Source organism: Pinus tabuliformis, chromosome 1_1 (assembly GCF_031772625.1).
Source record: "Pinus tabuliformis cultivar Carrire ecotype Pingquan chromosome 1_1, CPIR1, whole genome shotgun sequence".
NCBI lineage: Eukaryota > Viridiplantae > Streptophyta > Pinopsida > Pinales > Pinaceae > Pinus > Pinus tabuliformis.
In genome coordinates this window covers 335367786-335388761 of record NC_142297.1, presented here as the reverse complement: position 1 = coordinate 335388761, position 20976 = coordinate 335367786, and the positions used below count along the sequence as shown (strand labels likewise).

General features: G+C 37.8%; 1 protein-coding gene across 2 annotated transcripts in view; it reads right to left on the bottom strand.

Moving 5' to 3' along the window:
* The window catches only part of LOC149212926 (uncharacterized), a 261965-nt gene that overhangs the window by 205258 nt on the left and 35731 nt on the right, over nt 1-20976 (bottom strand). For both annotated transcript variants that reach the window (XM_089391933.1, XM_089391932.1), the window contains exon 3: nt 4447-4544. In XM_089391933.1, the coding sequence (XP_089248059.1) occupies nt 4447-4544 (98 nt within the window). The remainder of the gene's footprint in view (nt 1-4446; nt 4545-20976) is intronic.

Genomic DNA, 20976 nt, shown 5'->3' with positions numbered 1-20976 from the left:
ACCAGAACAAGTATTGTATTTGTTATTAGATCATTGCAATAGAGCACATGTGTAGAGTGTTAGGCCAATTATGTGATCTTAACATTTTGTAGATAAAGTACATAAACAATAATGTGTGTCTATGTGTAATGAAAAAATTCTACAAAGATACAAATTAAATAAGTGGACAAAAGAGCCTATGTGCATGTATGATAATTAATCAAGTGGCTGTCAGGGGCTGCTGTCGGCTCAAGAAGATAACATCAGTAAGGAAAGCTCTACAAAGGGGTACCCCACATTTTGGTGGGCTACAGTACTCAAGAGTACAGTCAATACAAATAGAAAAAGGAGTGCCTAGGGTATCACCTAAAAAACAAACAAATCTAGGAAAACAAAAAATGCAGGAATATTAAAAAGGAGAAATACAAGGGTTTAACCATGTTGACCCCTACTGGTCAACTACCCATGCAGTGCACCCCGTCTTTTCTTGACAGAAAGAAGCAGCACCTGATCAGCATGTCCGTGCCATCCTGCCATCATCAGCAGTTTGATCTTTCTGATTGTAAACCCAGTCTGCATGTATTAACTGTAAATAATCTTAGCAGACATGAAGTCATGTATGTAATTTGCCTAGGTGGACCTAACTTTCTGATGATAATCTACGTCCCGGAAGGTTTTTTGTCTCACCGATCCACAGATCGGCAGAGTTTTCCTTCAAACCTGACCCCAAAGCCGGGATTGATTTTGTCATTAGAACTTTAGGAGAATCCTAGTGTGTTGGTCTGCTAGATTATCGTTGTGTCGCAAAGCTGGGTGTTTTGTGAGGGTCTGTATTAAATGGGTTTGTCCCTTAAGATGTAATTTTGTAAAAGTCATGATGTAATGTGTCCTGAGGGTCGAGAAATGTTTTAAATCCCCTCATGAGTCCTAAGTCCTAGGTCCTAGGTGATGTTTCCGCAGGTTTAGTTCAGTGATCCATTTTAAAATGAATTAAAAAATTAAAAAAATGAATAAAAATAATAAAATAATGAAAAATAATAAAAAATTAAAAAAATCAAGCAAAAACCCTAACTAATAAAATAATAATATTTTAAGTGAATAAATCGACGGATGAGATCAAGAGATGTCTTGATCCTCATCAACGGTCGAGATCATTTCTACGTGGATCACTCGAACTAGCCGTTAGGATCATTTCCTTTATATAGGGGCTTAGGGGGTCATTTCAATGGATCTGATCTGTGAGTCTGTACTGAAAAGCTCTCTTGTAAATCTGATTTTCTGGTTAATAAAAAGACTTTGGGGTTCAAAACTGGCTGGTGTTACTCTCCGGAATTGCTGTGAGATCTTTAATTTTCTGCATATTTCAGTTTTCACCCATTTATCATAGCTTGTTTTTAGAGTAGTGTGAGCACAGGTATCTTGCTCACCTGCTAGGGTTTGAGGGCTGCTAGGGTTTCTGAAATAATGGCAGGTAACTCCATTATTTCCTGAGATCTAGCAGCTTTCTCTCTCTCTTTGCTGATGGTTGCTTGAGATGTGCAGGAAAACATCTTTTGAAGGAAACTTTGTGGGCGTTCGGGGAAGTTCTCGGTTGAACCAGCCAACTCCCGCAAGCACTTTCTGTGCAGAGCCCAGCTGATTGTTCCCTGGGTTAATCTTTTAAGTTTTATTTCGTGTTTTACATTGAGAGATTTTTCTTTCTGTTCACAGTGAAGTCCAAAATTTCTGATATTCTGAAAATACTTCTGCTCTTATTGTTAAATCTGGCATTTGAAGGGGCTAAATCTGTAAATTAATTAACTGATCTAGGGTTTCAAATAAATTTTGCTTTACACAGTTCTCATTAGGGTTTGGATTTTGATCTTTGGGTGATTACATCATTTCAGGTTGCAGGCATTGGAGAAGAAAAATATTTTTTGACATATGCTGTCCAGTTTTTCTGAGCCATTATTTCACACTTTAATACATTTACTGTGCAGAGATAAACGCGTGTATTCTCAGAATCGATCCAAACACGCTGTCCATCTGCAAGCATAGCTTATTTTCTGCATATTTATCGAAAATCTTCAGCGTGGGCGTCAGAACTTTTGGATCATGTTTTTGAGCTTATGCGTATACAGTAATGGTGATAACATCTGTTGCTGTTGCGTAAATAGGAGTCAGATCAACATTCTATCCCATTCATTGATTTAGCTCTCCTGGTTGGCTGCGTACCACATACCAATAGTATTGCAAACTGAAGTTGTATAGCCAGCCTGAGCACGAAGACAGAAGTCATGTTCTGCATGCAGTCAGATAATGCTTTTCAATCAACTCCGGATGCATCTCTTCTTGCCAGTTCGATCGTGAGAGCACTGTTGGTATGCGGTATGTGTTTTGGTGCGTGAAGTGCTGTGCATCGACTGAATTAAAAAAAGGCGTTCAACAGTGGCATTTCTCCGCGTGAAAACCGTCTGCCGCCATCTCCATTGTTGCGGCTTTTTCAAACCGAAATCCTGTGCCTAAAACCCTCCAAATCGAGCTCCTCCGTGCAATAAATTTTCTGCCGCCGACAAGTTTTCTGCACAACCACAGATAAAGGGTTTTCTTGCGATTTTGTGTTGTAAAATGATGCTCTGTCTGCCGCCTTCAAAACTATTGTTACGCAGGCAAATTTCATTCCGTTTTCAATGTGACTGCAATTTTTTGATGAATGCGTAAATGCCAGGTGTGGAGGTTCCTCTGTCCACCGTCGAAATCTTCAGGCCGTCACGCAGCAGGTGAATCGAAACATCGTTCCATCACGTCAGGTAAAATTCGATTTATACGCAAGCACTTCAGGTAAGTCTTCACGCTGTCTTCACGTATGTTTGTAAACTTAAATCGATTTTTCCCAATCGCCGTCGGTTTTCTCTCATTCACTCATCGATTTTTCTCTCAGGGCTATGATTCTATCGTTGTAAGCATATCGTCTTACGCTCCTTCGATTTACGCCATTGAAGCATCCTGTTGTTGCCATTACGCTAAGCGAATAGTCATTTACGTTTTAATTCCTTAGATTAGGGTTTTGATTTGTAACTATAGTTTCGTTTTTATTAGCATCGTTTAGATTTTTTAGATTTGTTGTTTTATAAAAATATAAAAAGGTCCATATTTGGTTTTGTTAAACTTAGGCTTTAATTCATTTCTTTAGATTTAAAATATTGTTTTGATTGAATATAAAAAATACAAAAAATGTGTTGAGTTTTTTTTTTTAGATTTAGCGTAGATTTTAAATTAGATTTGAATTTAATTTTATAAGTTTAGTTTTAAGTTACGTTAGGCTTTGTTAGATTTGTTTTAATTTTATATCATGAAAACAAAAAAATGAAATACGATTTTCCCTTTTTTATTTTTAACGTAGAGTTATTGTAGTTTAGCTTAGGCTTTAAAATTTGTATATTTAGATTTTAATTTATTTTAGTTTAGATTTTATTTAGATTTTTTTAATTTAATTTTTTAATTTTTTGCTTTTTTTTTTTTAATTTAAAAAAAATATATATATATATATATATATATATATATATTTTGTGGAAAATTATTTTTGCCAGTCTCAGTGGTTTTCATGTTATATCTTTCATGCTGGGATCTAAATTTTCAAGCCGAGATGCGAAATCCAATGTCTGGTTAATGATTTATGATGCTCATGGTGGTTTAAGGCATTTATCTCTTCAAAGCTTTCAGTTGCCGGATATCGTTTTGATCACATGATTTAGCTGATGATAGATGGTTGCTGTTCATGGTCCATGTTTTCTTATCATTTAAAAAGTAATCATTTAAAAATTGACTCCACAAGGCACTGGTCTATTAAATCTCTAAATCCATCTAGTGCTTATCATATCGTGTATCGTGTCTCCCACCCAACTGTTTGGCAGTTGGTCTTCACTATCTCGCAGGGTCTACCCCCCTTAGCCGCGGGAGACGGGCTTAAACGGAGGGATCGGGGATCAGAGTGACAGCCCCCGGTCCGAGCGTTGTCGTGCCAATCTGCGCGATAACAAACCAATTGAAAGAAACCATGAAGAATCTATAAGAGAATTGTCAAGAAGAAAAGGTACTAGTCTTAGTCTGAGTTCCCAGCAGTGTATTTAACGTCATTGATGATGGTAAAGCCCCAATGCTGTATAGACATAAATCCACCTTTGTGTACAACAATTTGTAGTTTCATTTAACAACAGATTTATCCCAACCCTGTAGCTGTATGTGTCCATGTGCTGTCCTGATAACTGTTATAAAAGAACTTTATGTTGGCAACATTCTATGCTCATCTTATGTGCAAAGCCTACAATCATCAAAAGAAACACTATCTCCTGAACTGATCATAGAATTTCCTGATAGCTGTTATGAATAATTTGGCAACATTCTGTGCACATCTTATGGGCAAGCCTACAATCATCAAAAACAACACTATCTCGTAAACTGATCATAGAATATAGAAAGAATATATACCACTTCTTTCAGAGCCAAGCACAATTTCATTTCCACTTTCAATAGACATATGTTCCTTTTCTTCCAAAATTTGTCCATTAATAAGAATTGCATGAGAACTGTAACACAAATCAAACAAAAAAATTTAAATCAGATTCAGCAACATAAAAAAATACAACTTACAGAATGCAAAAATTGGTTAAATATTCTTCAGAGATATCAGGTGGCAAGAAATAAACAAGACAACTAAAATGTTGAAAAAAATGAATACACGGAAAAAGTTCTGCAGATATCATCTAAGAATTGCAGATAGCATAAACGATTCAGAAATAAGGCAAGCAAAGAAGCATTGGCAAAACTGAATATTTGGCTCATTACCAAGGAATTGTGCAGTTAAGCTTCACAACTCTAATTCTGAAAGTACCCTGGATATTGAAGTTTAATGTAATATGCAAGTTCTGTATTACTTCCGGGTTCCACAAGTAACAGTAAAAGTACCTACCATGGAGGTAATCCTGTTGTTACAGCACAATGTTAAACTCATTACACATCCATTGGAATACAAACAACACTAGCATTGTCTAGGACTCAAGTTATCCTTTAATTTATTTTTATAAAGAAGGCCAAATCCGTATAGTCTATGAAATTGCTTGCAGATCCATTGTGCATAGTTCTTGTCACTCCCTCCAAAACAAACAGATGGGGCCCTTTTAAGATATCATACTGAGAAGTTGGACATGTTGATTTTTCAAGGCACTTAAGAATCAGGTTTATGTCTAAGATCACGATCACAAACACACTCAAATGGCACAACACAAGCACTTTGCACACTGGAAAATTTACAGCAGTGAATCAACTAGAGCACAAGAGAATTTTTCAACCCAAAACTTGTTATATTACAAATTTTAATACAACAAACGTAGGGCTCGTGTACTAGGGATCATGTACGTTACAATCAGCCCTGATAGAAGAATGACTAGGGCTTGGAGTCAACAACTTATGACTACCAATCTTTCGCTGAACAAAGTACACTTGACTTGCTGATGTAGCGCTTCCACAGCCCTTTCAATCCACATACCTTGAACACTTCTGGCAGGTCCTTTGCCACCTCTTCTACTGCTCACAAGACTTTTGCAACTTCAGCAGCCGCTCAATCTGCCACTAACAATCTTGCAGCTACTTTTAGAAAGACTAATCATAGGCTCACTGATCTGCCCTCTAGCAACCTTCTTGCTCCACCAAGATGGCTTGCTCTTAGGGACTCCACCAAACTGCCCTCTAGCATAGACAAGGCTACTCCACTATCTCTGCTCTTAGGGTCTTTAAGTCTGCCCACTTATCAACCTTCTAGCTGCTCCAGAATGCTGAACTTAGGGCTTCACACACATCCCTCTTGACTTGACTCCTTATCGTTCCAAGATCAGTCCTTAGGGCTTCTTGTCAACTGCCCATATAACACTGAATATCCTTCTGCATTCAATGTAATTAGGACTTGCACCAATCTGCCCACTTATCAGTGATATGCCCACCTGCACACACGAAACTAGGGCATACCAATATCTGCCTCCTAACAGTGATCTTGCACCTCCAATATCACTGTCCTTGGGCAACCAAACACTATCCTAAACCTTCACGTAGGACATACCTTCAAACCAGCACTTCACTCTATAACCGCTCCTACACATCTGCCCAACTTCACACCAATGTCCTAACTTAGAGACACAATTCGGCCTCACTTGATTCCTGAACCAGCTCACTTGATCTCAGGGATATGCAGCCCTCAGTAAGTGACAAGATAGACTTCTTATCACTCCCTTCAAGGTCTCAGCCTCCTTCAATCGTGCACAGAAATCAACAGTGAATTGTCACAGTCCTAAGGACAGATCTTTAGGGCAGAACTTCGGTGACTGTCCATACACTGAAGCAGCCCTAAACTAGGGCACATAAACTTATGTCCTAAGCTCTTTAGGACAGACCCTCCAACTTAGTAATTTCATCAAACTTAAGACCACAAGCCTACCTGTTTAGAGACTCAGCATAGCCTCTAACATTTCTTGGTTCTGGGCACAAACTATGACAGAGATTCTCAGCCTAGACACAGTATTCTGCGGCCACTACAGGTTGGACCTCCTGTTGTTATCTCAGTGACAAAACAGAGCCTCAAACAAGGGTTGCAGCCCTCTCTTTAGCAACTGTTTCAATTGGCCTGATCACAGTGATTACCACAGAGACATACGAACCAAACTATGCCCAAAATATCCACTTGCAGCCCTCCTTGAACTCGGCCTGCCAAAAAATAAGAGAAAAGACCAAAGCGCATCTTCTTCTTCCTTGCAAACCCAGCTCCTTGAGGTCTGCAGCCTTTTTGTGTAGTTTTCTATTGATGAATTGCACTCTGGATGTGTTCTCAAATGATCTCACCTCTTCTCTTCTTATAGTGTCTATGAGGGTAACCTTTAGCCCTCAAGGGTCATGACATAAGCCCAAGCCGACTTGAGTTTGCTTCATGAAACCCCAACTAACATTAGAAAAGAGATTCCTTCCATTTGATTCTGCCACATCATGATGCCCTAGGTGCCCCTTAGCCCATCAAGGGTGCCCCTCATGCATCCATGAATAAACTAACAATTTCTCCACTTAGTTTTGTGCCCACAACTTTGAATACAAAACCCATTCCTTGCATCCACTGCCCACGAACCACTTTTGTGGGTCAACTCCTTACAAACCCAGTACCCCAGGGGTTGTGGGAGTACCTCGCAAGCTACACAAATCAACAGGGCATTTGAAATTTGGTCAGTTTCCAGCCATTCTTAGTTGCACACATGGAACGACTAGAGTTGTATGACACCCAATCAGCAAAAGTGAAACATATCAGCCCCTAGGAAACAAATTGTTCAAAATTGACGCATATAAAAGCATTATGATATACAGTCATTGTATCCCTTTTAGGGGATTCCATTTGCTTCTCTCTATTCACTAAGGTATCATTACCATTGTAAGAGGATTTCAAGATAACATCATCTGTTGGAAATACTGAGAGGGGGGTGAACCAGTGTTTCTTATCACTTAGTATATTTTAACTTTACAGAGCATTAATTGTTATTAGCATCAGATAAAATAAACATTCATCAACACCATTCAACAATGCGCAATAATAACACAATAGACAAAGATTTTTAGGTGGAAACCCCTCCGGGACAAAAACCACCGAACGCTTCTTAATATGTGTCTTCAAAAGATTTACATCAATTTTTCAGCTCCAACCCCCTGGTTTACAAGCTCCAACTTGTAGGGCGTTCCTAATCCTTGTTTACCAACTGCAACTGGAGCCTGGAAGGACGCTCCAACACCCTAGATTTTAAGCTCCAACCTGACGGATGCTCCAACACCCTATTTACCAGCTGTTAGAGAATGCAGTAAGGCAACAATTAATTCAATTTCTCTTTAACCTTAATAATTGTTAGCGAACTTTATTTATTTTCTTGTGTTTCTTTATTAGATCTTTTCATCAAAAAATTATCAAGAGCAAAAATAATAAAAACAATGGACACGGAAATTAGGCTCCAAGCCAAGGCCTCCAAGGGGAAAACCCAGAAAATCTCCTCTTATAGAATCTGCTTCAAATGAGAAAACCAAGGCCCAAAACCCTAGACCAAGTCCTCCTCCAAGCACCAAGTCAACCCTCCAACAAAGCCTTTCCAAGACGACAAAAATCGGCATCTAGTCAACAAAAGTCAAGCCTCTTCAAACCTGCTCCCATCATAGAATTCGTCCCGCTATCTTATATATGCTTTATTGGTTGATAGGATTACGAAGAAGAGTTCTACTGGGAAGAGTCCCTTTGAGTTAGTTTATGGCTTGGATGTTACCCTTCCTATGTGTTTGAGGCTACTAGCTTACCAATTGCTACAAAGTTTTACATCTGATAAAGATGTTGTGCAATGTAGGATTGACCAAATTGTAGAATTGGATGAAAGCAAAAGAAGAGCCTTTGAGCATTGTTGTAAAAATCAATCTAAGGTAAAAAGAATTTTTGACAAATCATCTAGAAATAGAATGTTTTCTAACAATGATATGGATTTGTTATGGTATTGCATGAATGAAAAGCCAGGTAATCATGGTAAGTTTGACAGTGTGTGGCTTGGACCATACATTATCAGGGAAGAAAATGGACATAATTCCTACCATTTGAGCACTATGGATGGAGAACCACTCGAGTTACCTATGAACGACCAACTGCTCAAATTGTTTTACAAAGAAAATATCTAATGCCATGGGGCATCTTTTTGTATCATATTTCTAACCTTATCCCGTGTCATTTTTGTTTAATTAGTTTTACTTTCATGAATAAATTGTCATTTATGCTCTTAGAATAAATTTCCAATTCTTCGTTTCTGTACTTTATTTTATTTGATGATATTTTGAATAGATATTGTTGATATATGTCTTTTGTCGATGGATGCAAATTCCAGGTTCTTGCACACTATCACTTTGTATCTAGCATGCATCCCCATTTGGAGCCAAATGTTGACCACATGAGTGGCACCTGATGATTAAATGAAAGACTCCATGCCCAAGGATGATCCAGAGGACACTTGTACCATCAGATATCAGCAGTCAACAAAGTTTTTTAACTCTACTTCTATCTTTTCATCATCTTTCGTGTACCCAGATTCCACACCCTGTGGGGAATTGTAATAAGTGATACTAATAATGATGAGATTTTGATTCTATAACAGGTCTAGGATGTTGGGACTCAATCAGCAAACGAGTACACCTTGGAGTTTTTTTTTATCTAGTTAATTATCTCTTCTTTTTCAGAGGCGGATAATTTTATGGGTTTTTCACTCACTTTTTACCCAAAAGTCAGGGTGACGGTTTGAAAGTTGAGCCCCTAACACATCTTAGTGTCTAGAGTCGATGTATATTACTATACTACATCACACAAAAAAAAAATCGTGGAATTTGGCTAGGTCTCAGTTGGATATTTTAATAATTAGAAATTTCTCGCAAAATGGGATTTTTTAATTATTTTCTATGTAATGGTATAAATAAGTGGCCTTAGGAAATGTCTAGGGCGTGTGACTACTCGAAATTCATCTTTAGAGGCCCAAGATTATCCTAGGACCCACTTTGAGGGTCAAAAGGCAACTTATAGTCCCTCAAAAGCCAATTTTCCTAGTGACAGTGGCAAAAAAAAAAAATCAATAATTGCAAAAATTTCTAAATTTTTCCAAAGTCAAAGAAAATCAACCAAATGACATAGCAATTCCAAATGAAATTCAAAGATGATGCGGTTACCGGTAATTATGTGGGGCCCACCACATGAAGCCACAACTCAATTCAAAGTCAGACAAGCCCACATTGAGCTCATGAGAAGTACGTACAAGCTATGTTACTGGATCCGTCCACCATGTGAAATAGATTCGCGGTTCCCCGGATCAGAAACGGATTCGGATCTGGATTCACTTAGATTCGGTAGAAAACAGTTTTTTAACGAGTAAAATGTCTTGGTAATGCATTGCACTCTAACCCGATAGCTGCTAGCTGGAAGCTCAGATAATACGTGCACGTGCAGCGAATTAGACGGCCAGAATGATGCGATTGGTATTAATATCATTGTTTTTGGTATCTACGGACTTGGTAGTACTGGGTTTTTTATTTATCAGCGAGGCATATGCAATTTGGCACATTTCAACTCATATTATATTTTGGATATGCTATAATATTAATTTAATTATAAATATGTTGTATTTTATTTACATTAATTTAATTATAAATTTATAAATCTGTTATATGTCATTGACATTATTTTGGAAATGTTATAAAAGAACTTGTATAGTTATAAATCTGTTATATGTTATTCACATTAGTTTAGAAATGTTATAAAAGGACAAATATAGGTACATGGTGTTTATATTTTAGATATGTTATAATATTATAATTTAATTATAAATATGTTATATTTTATTTATATTAATTTAATTATACTTTTATAGCTATGCTATATTTTATTCACATTAATTTAATTAAAACTTTTTAAATATGTTATACTTTACTTATATTAGTTCAGAAATGTATATACATGGTGTTTATACGTTAAATATGTTATAATATCATAATTTAATTATAAATATGCTATATTTTATTTATATTAATTTAATTATTCTTTTATAGATATGCTATATTTTATTCACATTAATTTAATTAAAACTTTTTAAATATGTTATACTTTATTTATATTAGTTTAGAAATGTTATAATTTTATAAAGTAATTTTCTTGTGTATATATATTATAAATTAATTATTCAAAATATTAAAAAAATGTTATTTTATTGTCTATATATATTATAAATTAAAATTATTTAAAATATATCAAATTTGTTATGTACAAGCAATGTTTTTAAAACCGGAACCGGTGACCGGACCGGTCCACCTAATGAACCGGTTTACCGACCGGAACCGGTCTAACCGGGACTAGTTTGGTCCACTGTTTTACAACTCGGCCGAGTTGAAACCGAAACGGCCGTTTCGGACCGAGTCAAACCCCAAAACACTGACCCGGCCAGCAACCCGGCTCGGCTGACCGAGTCAGCTATGACTCGGCCAAGTCATCCAATGACTCGGCCGAGTCATAGCTGACTCGGTCAACCCGGCCGGGTTAGTATTGACTCGGCCGAGTCATTAAAAGCACGGCTGGGCAGCGTATTTTATGAATTAAATTCACTTTTTAGCTGTTTTTTGGTAAAGTTAAGTAGGGTTTGTGGTCTTTCCTCCTTGATTGATGGTCTTGGTTAGTTTCTTGTCTATATGCTCTTTGTCTCTTTCATATTAGTGGGATTGCAAGGCCTACCTAGGGTTTGGCAGCAAAATGATGACAAGGAAGCGTGTTACATATCCAAGAGGACTTTCTAGTCTTATTGAAGACCTGACCATTGAAGAAATTGGCAATTGCATTCATTGTGCCCTAAGGACTGTCAATTTGGAGTGGCAGAGGGACAGTTAGTGGGCTAGTTATATAAGCCTTAAGGAGTCAAGGACTATGATTTGATGCGTTGTGAGGGCTATCTTATGTGCGCCCTGAAGTACAATACTTGACAAATCAGAGTTGAATAGGTTGGTCATTAAGCCATAGATCAGTGGACTGCGTAAGGAATGGTTTGATGTCGTAGTTCAATGAAGTCTGCAATAGATGGGCTTTGTGCAGTACCTCATGAATTGACTTTTGGAGCAGAAAAAGTGCAGATCAGTGGGTTGTTGATGTGCTCTAGGAACAACATTCTGGAGCAACCAGATTACTGACAAGATGGGAAAATCTGAAAGCCCAAAGCAAAGTGACAAGAACAGTTGATTTGTCAGAGTTAGGGCAGTTTTGGTAGCCCTAGGAGCAGTCTTCTAATATGACCAAAAGAACGACAAGCGAGAAGATCTGGAGGATGGGAAGAAGTGCAAGATGCAGTGTTGGACCCAGTATGTTGTCTTCCATGTATATTATAATGTTGTGTGTTTGGAAACTTGAATGAAAATCTTTAAAATTATGTTTAAAATATTTAAAATTATGTTTTTTTATAAAAAAAATAAATATTTAATGTATTTTTTACAACGACCGAGTCATTGAAATCGAGCCGGCCGAGTCATTACCGAGTCGGAGTCGGAGTCGGAGTCGATCATCGGCCGAGTCGGATTCCGAGTCCGAGTTGTAAAACACTGGTTTGGTCTAAACGAACCGGTTTTAAAAAAATACATTAAATAATTAATTTTTAATGAAACAAAACTATTTTTAAGATGTAAAACCATGATTCCAAGCCAATAGAGACAAAATATGCAAAGTTTGCTCATTTATATACCATGTAAAGGTGAATATATCAAAATGGCACCGAGTACAATACATATCATCGACAAAATAGCAAAATACATAAGAAATGAGGCTCTAAATGGCCTATAAAGTCCAAAAACAATGTTGCAAGCTATGAGGCCATTGGCCTACTACAAGTCTACAGTGTACACATGATCAATCATCAAGTCCATCACCACTACTAGACATAGGATCATCATCAGGAGCTACATAGACATCATCTGGTTCAGAGTTTGAGGATGCCTCAGCCTGATCTGCAACCTCAGTATCAATGCCACCAATGACAATAGAAGTGGACCTAATGGAAGCACGAGTTTGTCGACCTGCACGACTAGTGCCTTCCATTGGTTCCTTGCCTTTCCTTGATGCCGCTACTGATCCTGGTTCTGATGCCGCCACATCATCTGCCTCATCCCCCGCTAAAGCCATGTCGATATCAAAATCAGCCTCAAACACAGGATCTTCAGTCTCCTCCACCCATTCTGATGTTGGATCAATATCGTCCAACACAATGGGATCTAGATCAGGTGATTTGCTCATCATTTGGTTCCTCCTCAGTCGAAGGTTGTATTGCACAAAAACAAGATCATTTAACCATTTTTGTTCCAAACGGTTTCTCTTCTTCGTGTGTATGCGCTCAAAAACAGACCAATTGCGCTCACAACCTGAAGCACTGCAAGTTTGACTGAGGACTCTAATTGCAAACCTTTGCAATTGAGGACATTGGCCACCAAATGACTCCCACCAATGTGCTGCAAAGAAAAAGACATTAATTAGTAACTTAGTTTATAATTTGAATTGTAAAGAACGTAAACAATTTTAACTTGAAATGAAAAACAAAATGGAAATTGGAATTGCTTACCTGGTTGGTCCACATCTCTTGCCATCTTTGCCAAGTTTTTGCCAAAAGTACCACTTGCCATATTGAAAATAGTAAGCTGTCTATGTATTTCCAACTGGTCTACATGGCTAGGGACCATGCGCTCGAAGCAATCAATCAATCCAGCTCTGACCTCCCCATCATGCTGATCTCCTAGCCAATTTTTATAGTGATACCTTGGGTTCAAAAAATACCCGGCTGCATGTATAGGACGATGGAGTTGATTGTTCCATCTGTTATCAATGATCTCCCATATACGGCCATATTTAGCTAACCTGTCCTCGTAAGCTGCCCATATCTGCTCCTTTGCCGGATCCATAGCTTCATAAATGTAGCCCATGGCCAATCTTTCCCCATCCACCAACCTTAGCACCTTAACAAGGGGCTCGGTAATTTTCACAAGCTCTACAGACCTTTTCCAAAAATAAGTGTCTAACACTTTCTTTTTGGTGTCTTTTCCATCTGGTCTACGAGCCCACCGAGATTCAGACCATTCATCAGAGGAAAACATTTTCTGCAAGTTTTTATGTTGACCATTGAGACATTGCAACGTGAGGAAGTGAGTTGCAAATCTCGTTATTGCAGGCCTAACAAGCTCTTTGCCTCCAGTGCGTTTCCTCATTAGGTTCAATACCCATGAGTGGTTGTAAATGTATTTTGTAATGCACTTGGCATGCTCTACAGTGTTTTTTACCCACTCCACTTTGCCTATATCCTCAAGCATGAGGTCTATGCAATGTGCAGCACATGGAGTCCAAAATATGGTCTTATATTTGGCCTCAACCATCTTTCCAGCAAGAACATAGTTTGAGGCATTATCAGTGATGACTTGCACAACATGCTGCTCCCCAACTTCCTGAATAACGTTATCCAAAAGCTCAAATAGAAGGATTGCATCCTTTACCTTATCAGATGCATCAACTAATTTCAAAAACATGGTTCCTTGAGGGCAAGAAACAAGGAAATTAATGATAGTGCGGTTCTTTCCATCGGACCATCCATCTGACATAATGGAACAACCTGTTTTGAGCCATGAATCTTTAAAATCAACCAAATACTCGTCAATGGAAGATATCTCTTTTTGCAAAAGAGCTCCCCTCAAGTCATGCATACTAGGGCCTTTGAAGCCCTTTCCTGCAGCTATAACAAAGTCCCACATAGCTTGGTAATAAGGTGAGCGAGCAGCGTTAAATGGGATATCTGAATCATACCACCATCTAGCAATGTATTGGTGAGAAGTTTCTTTGCATTGTCTTTTCCAATGTTGATTCAAAGTGGGTTGAGAACTTGGCTGGGAGGAAGTGGGATTAGAAGAGGCAATGTTGGCAGAAGATGAGAAATAACTTTGGATGTTTGTTCTCTTTGATCCTTTTGATGGTTGGCCAATAGAAGGATGAACATAGTGAAAGGGGTCATTGGTGGAAGGGATAGAAGTGGAGTCTTGAATCTCATAATCATCATAGCCACTCTCTTTCATGGCTTCAAATAATTCCCTCTTCCTTGCAATGTCATCTTGGATGGCCTTCTCCCTAGCCTTATCCTCATAAAATTTTTCAAGCTTGGAAATGTATTCTGCCCTAATAGGACCTAACAGCGCATTTGGTGCATCACATGGCTTTACTTGGCCTCTTATCCCAGCCAAGTGTTGTTTCAACCTAAGAATACCCCCACCTCCAATAGATTTATGGCATAATTTGCATATCATTTTTCCATCAATTACATCATAATGAGCCCATGCACTGCCCTTTCCTTTTGGAGCCATGTTTGCTTGAAATAATAACAAGTTGCAAAGAAATCTGCCATTTAAAAAAAAAAATGCAGCTAAGCAAAATGGAAAACCAAAGATAAATGTAGGAAAACAAATGCACATGCAAGGCTCAAGCTACAAAATTTGATAGCATAGAGCTAGAGAGTTTATAGCATACATGATAGGTCATAGAAGTGAGAAGTTTATAACACATAAAAAGAAAAATCATGGACAGCAGACTCAAATGAGGAATTATCAAGTGCAAATCTTTACCTGGAAATGCAAACTAGCTCCCTTAGCCTCCTCTTGAAGATGGCAACTCCACTGACAGCTACACACTATCTCCAAAATAGCTCCAACTCCAACTCCAAGATGACTACTTCAGCAAAAACTCCACACTCTCCAAGCTCACAAACAAACTCACAAACACTCCAAATCAGTTGTGTGAGACAAATGAGAGTGAGAGGGGTCTCTTATAGCTTGGAGAGGGTGTTTTTGGAGGGAAAACACCTTTACCTCCCCCCCAAAACCCCTAAACCACAAACCAAATCCGCCTTTTTGCATGGTTCGGTGGGCATGCCAAAAACCGGCCGGTTCCGTCCTAAACCGGCCGGTTTTCACCGGTTAGGGCCCAAAAAAGGCGAAATGCCATGTATAACCGGGTTTTTTGGCCGGTTCGGACCGGCCAGCTTGCTAACCGGCCGGTTTGACCGGTAACTGGTTTTTGAAAACGGTTTTTAAAACACTGTGTACAAGTTTTAAAATTTGTAGATTATATTCTATATTAAGCTTTTATATATTATAAGCTTATTATTTAATTCATATAAAGTAATATGTGTAGTAAATTATTATTATTTATCATTTAAATAGTTTTGTAATATATTATAGTTTATAATTTAATTTTTATAAAATAATTAATGCTACTTTAATTATGAAGTATTGTATGTTTTTTCATGAAATTCATCTACACAATTCAGCTTGTGTGGGCTTGATGGTTAAGAGTATGTGTTTCCTCCTATGAGGTCATAGGTTCAAAACTAGAGGGGGTAGAGTATGTATGCCTTCGTAGACTTAGCAATCAAATCGCTACACGGAGGTGGGTCCCTTGTCCCACAAACAAGGGGGTCTCATACACCAATTTGGTGTCTGGCTTGGTCGTGACTTTAAAATTGGATAATAATAATAATAATATAAACTCTATTGTTGTTGATGGGTAGTGATCACAATAAATTTGGACATTAATATCAAAATTTTTATTATAAAAATATATTTATATTAATCTTACGTGTCGTTTCCTTGCCGTATCCAAATCCTAGCTTTTCAAAAATCAAGTGGATCCGGATCCGGATCCGTATCTGAATCTGAATCCATATCTGAATCCTGGTAACTTAGCGTACAAGTAAATGTATGAAGTGACTTTGATTTAATTTAAATCAAATGTTAATTGAAGTCTAATGTGAAAAAGTTAAAAGAAGTTGGAGGGACCCCACATGACTCCTTGTCCACGCATAAGTTGGGAAATATGCACATGTTAATTAAAGCATCCACGCTGGCCCAATCAAAGTGTCAACACTCCAGCTCCAAGCAAATCAGCCAACAGCAGTTCAGTTCAGCTAGTATGCAGCAATAGAGGCAGCTTTATGTTCATGATATTACACAACAGATTTTTAAGAAGATATTTACGCTGCCAATCAAGGAGAGAGTTCCACGTATGGGCAAATTAAAGCATCCACGTTGACAGTCAAAGATCAATGCTACAGGAAGGGAAATCAGCGCATGGTTCAGATTTTGTGATGGCAGATCTGATTGCTATTATTTTGGGAGCATATCTCCACACAACTTCACATCCTTTACACTGTACGCACAGTTAACAGCCATCAATACGCAGCAAAGTGGACAGCATTGGAATTCCCTTGGATTTTTATTGAGATTCGATGGGAGTTTGTCTCCCCTACCACTTCTACTCTCAACGTACTTGGCAGCCAGGGAAATCTACATGATCTGTGGAGATGACACACGTAGTTAGTCACAAGAATTCACACCAGCAGTTTGAGTAGAGGTGTCATTCCTTTGATGGATTTGGTGAGAAATCAAGGGGAATGTGCTCCCTGTTCAGCTCCTACACTCCACACATGGCAGCCATCAAAGGAAATTCGAATTTGGCACATGAGTATGTTGTCCAGCCTCAAGAAAAACGTTGCCACATCTTAGAAATCAACTTACACACTTGGCATTGGAGCTCCACTTATCAAATTCGAATTTCCTTTGGATCATCATCAGCATGCCACTTGTCATTTCATTTTTCATTGGGATTGGCTCCCATAGTTCTATTTAAATGAGTCTTTGGCTCTCATATTGTATCTTTAGAACGAGCTATTGGGCTTACAGAGACTCTACTGGATTTTGTATTCATTTTCATATAATAAAGAGACTTTGGGGTACTATTGTGTTGGTGTTCTCCTTCCATTGCTTGAGGTGATGTTATTTCAATTGTTGTGCTTTACATTCTACATGTATGTTGGATTATGCTAGTTATCATTTTGCCACTTGTTTGGATTAACATATGCAAGCTATCTTGTATGGTTTTTGGGTTAGAGAAATACTCTAGGAAGATAAGCACTAGAAGATTTTTGGTGGAATCTCTAGTCTTCTCCTCCATTGTATAATATAATCCCTTTATGATTGTTGACATCTTTTTCCAAGTGTGTAGAGATCTTTACGCTTGGTTGAAGGATTTACTTGGGCGTGGGGTAACTCTCCAATAGACGAACTAACTCCCAAGATCAAGTATAGAATGACCCAATCGGTTTGGGTCAAGAATCCCATCAAACGATTTTGAAAGAGAGAGTTTCATTTCCTCACATAAATTTAAATTCAATATTTTTCTTGATCGATATCTTGTGCTTTCAAGGATTTTATTTGCTACCTAGAGCATGGTTTTAACCAAACAAGTATGGAATTCTACTTGCGTGTCTTGAATCTTGATCTAGTTCTTCTACACTAATTGTAGATTATCATTTTGACTCTTTCATGCCATCTTTCCACTCATTTTGGATCTGTTTTGCAGCTCCTTTCGAGCAGATTTAGACGAAAATTCAAGAAGGTTGTGAGTATTTGAGGCATCATTTCTTGAAAGGTCGAGTTCTACTTTGAGGGCGGTATCCTTCTCTCACTAGGATGTGGGCTAGAGGAGGCTTAGCCTCTCTCCTTAGCGCTGAATACAACTCTCTTTGTGGCTGATTTGATTGCAGCAAATTTGTTTCTTGTATTTTCAGATTTTGTCAAAGGCTCTCCTATAGTTGTTACTTGAAGAGATCTAGCCCTTGGAAGTGGCATGTTGTAAAAGACTCATTTGGTTTCCTTGGGAAGTCTTCTCAAAAGGCCTTTCTTTTTTCTTTTTGTAACAAATCTCTAATAGAAAGATTATTTTTTCTTGTGAGGGAGCTTGGGATTTTTCCCATGGTATCCTTTCTCCCCATTTAGAGGGGGGATCATTGCTTGTGGGTGGATTAATCTCTTAGTTTAGTTACTCCAATTTTCTTTGTTAATCTCATTGCTAAGCTCATTCGTGCATGATTAGTTTCTTAACATAACACTCACATCCATTCTCATTTTAGCATACACTTGAGATGGGTTTATGTTTGCCATTTCCAGTTCTTGAATACTTGTATTGGGCAATCTACTACAACACATGCAATTTTTCTTTTGATGCAAGCAAGTATTTTATATTTACTGGCCAAGCTTAACTCCCCATTTAGAGCAGGGATCATTGCTTGTGGGTGGACTAATCTCTTAGTTTAGTTACTCCAATTTTCTTTGTTAATCTCATTGCTAAGCTCATTTGTGCATGACTAGTTTCTTAACATAACACTCACATCCATTCTCATTTTAGCATACATTTGAGATTGGTTTATGTTTGCCATTTCCAGTTCTTGAATACTTTGTATTGGGCAATCTACTACAACACATGCAATTTTCTTGTGATGCAAGCAAGTATTTTATATTTACTGGGCAAGCTTAAACTAGTTTAATTTATCCATCTACTTTGGTTTCACAAGTCTCTTGAGCACATTGTTTTATCATTGTCAATTTATATTATGTGGCATTATCATTATTGTTGGGTCTTTCTTGTGTCATTCCATTGAAGCAATTTGGCATTGATTTCATTTACTTGCATAGCAACATATTTGGAACTTGTGGAGCTACATTGAGCTAATTGTTTCACTTTCCGTTTCTGTTGAAAGATATTGGTATTGTTTATTTAAGCATTGTCTTTTATTTTGAGCACTGATATCAATATTTTCTTGGAAGCAATAGCACTCACTCATGCATTTCATCTAGGCATTTTAGTATAAGAAGGCCTCCAAGCCAGGCCCCAAGCCTCACTAAAATTAATCTCCAAGCATAAGCTTGGTTGATAGAAAGTATAGGGAAAAAAATCTTTCTTGGAAAGTTCTTCCATCTGGTATGAAGTAAGGTAAAAGTGTGTGACCCGCCAATTATGAAAATGGTTTGTCCCCTTGTAGGAACGAAGGCACACGCTAGCTCATAAGACTCAGGGGACGGGTATCGTTAATGACACCTCCGTGCCCTCGCTCCCTCTTTCTTATAGTCACCTCAATTTTTACCTTTTGGTAAGAGCTCAAGACGAGGACTTCTCATTTAGATAAAAAATAACCAAGACTAATTGCATTCAAATCTAGTATAGGTGCATCTCATGCTAATACATCTTATGATTTCACTTGCAATTGTCCATTTTACTTGTCATTATTGAATATTTTATGTTGGCAAGCATTGTTTCATTTTCCTTTTGCAAGTAGAACACTAATCGATTTTCCTTTTGTAAGATATCTCTATATGCTTTGATTTAGGCATTGATTATATTTTAAAAGCATTTTATATCTTGTATCGATTATCGTGCTAACATCTTTGTCTCCATTTCAGGATTGTTTTGCTTTCACTTTTTAAGCATTCTACTTTTGTTTTGAGCAAATATATCTTTCATTCTTGTTGAGCAATTTATCTTAAGGCATTGGTTTTATGGTTTTAATATGTTAATGATTTTTATTGCTCATATCATATTTTTCTCATAATTCTTAAAAGTAATCCACTTTCACTTTAACATCTCTCCTAGAACCTCACATTTCTTTTATCTTAGTTTTCCATATAAGGGAACACCCCCCATAGCTAACTTAGGAGATAGCTTAAACGGAGAGAGAGGGAATTTAGCGTGACAGCCACTACTCTTAGTTCCCTGCCACCAACCACACCTTGTGGGGTTCAAAGCTTTTTTCACTAACTTGTCGGTAGGTGTATGCGGCAGGATTAACAGTACCCAAAGTTGTGGGCGCAAAACCAAGTGGAGAAATAATTGCTTATTCATGGAGAGCATGTGGGGCACCCTTGATGGACTAAGGGGCACCTAGGACTTCAATGATAAGGGTTAAAGTCAAACGAAAGGATTTTATTTATATGGCAAATGGTGGTTGAACAAGTTTTGCTTAAGGTCATCTCAAGGACGAGTCATGTCCCTTGGTGGAGGATGACACCACTATAAATAGAGATGAGATCAAGTTCATTTAAACACATCCACAAGTGCAATCTGCATCAGTAAATTTGCTCTCGAGACCACTAGTTCAAATTTCTCAACTAACCCCGCTCCAGAAATTGAACTGACTGGTCTCCCTCAATGTTGAGAATGCAACAAGATGATGGAGCTTAGTGGAAAGAAGTCGCCTTCACTAACTGGGCCCGCATGCTATTTTTTGCGCAAAGTCTATTTTTAGACTATGTCTATTTTTAGACATATGGATCATGGTCTATGAGTTGCAGTATGCTATTTGTGGATGATTGGTCATGTCGGTAAAAATAGATGGACTTCTATTTTTAGACATATGGGCAGGTTTCTATTTTTAGACTGCCAGGCTAAAAATAAAACAGTCGAATATTATTGTCTCATAATAATATTTGGACTATAAACATTATCTTATCCTCTTGGAGCACTTCAGTTTGAGCTACAGATGTGGCACATGCAGCTGTCAGAAGAAAATACGCTTTCTTTGTGGATCA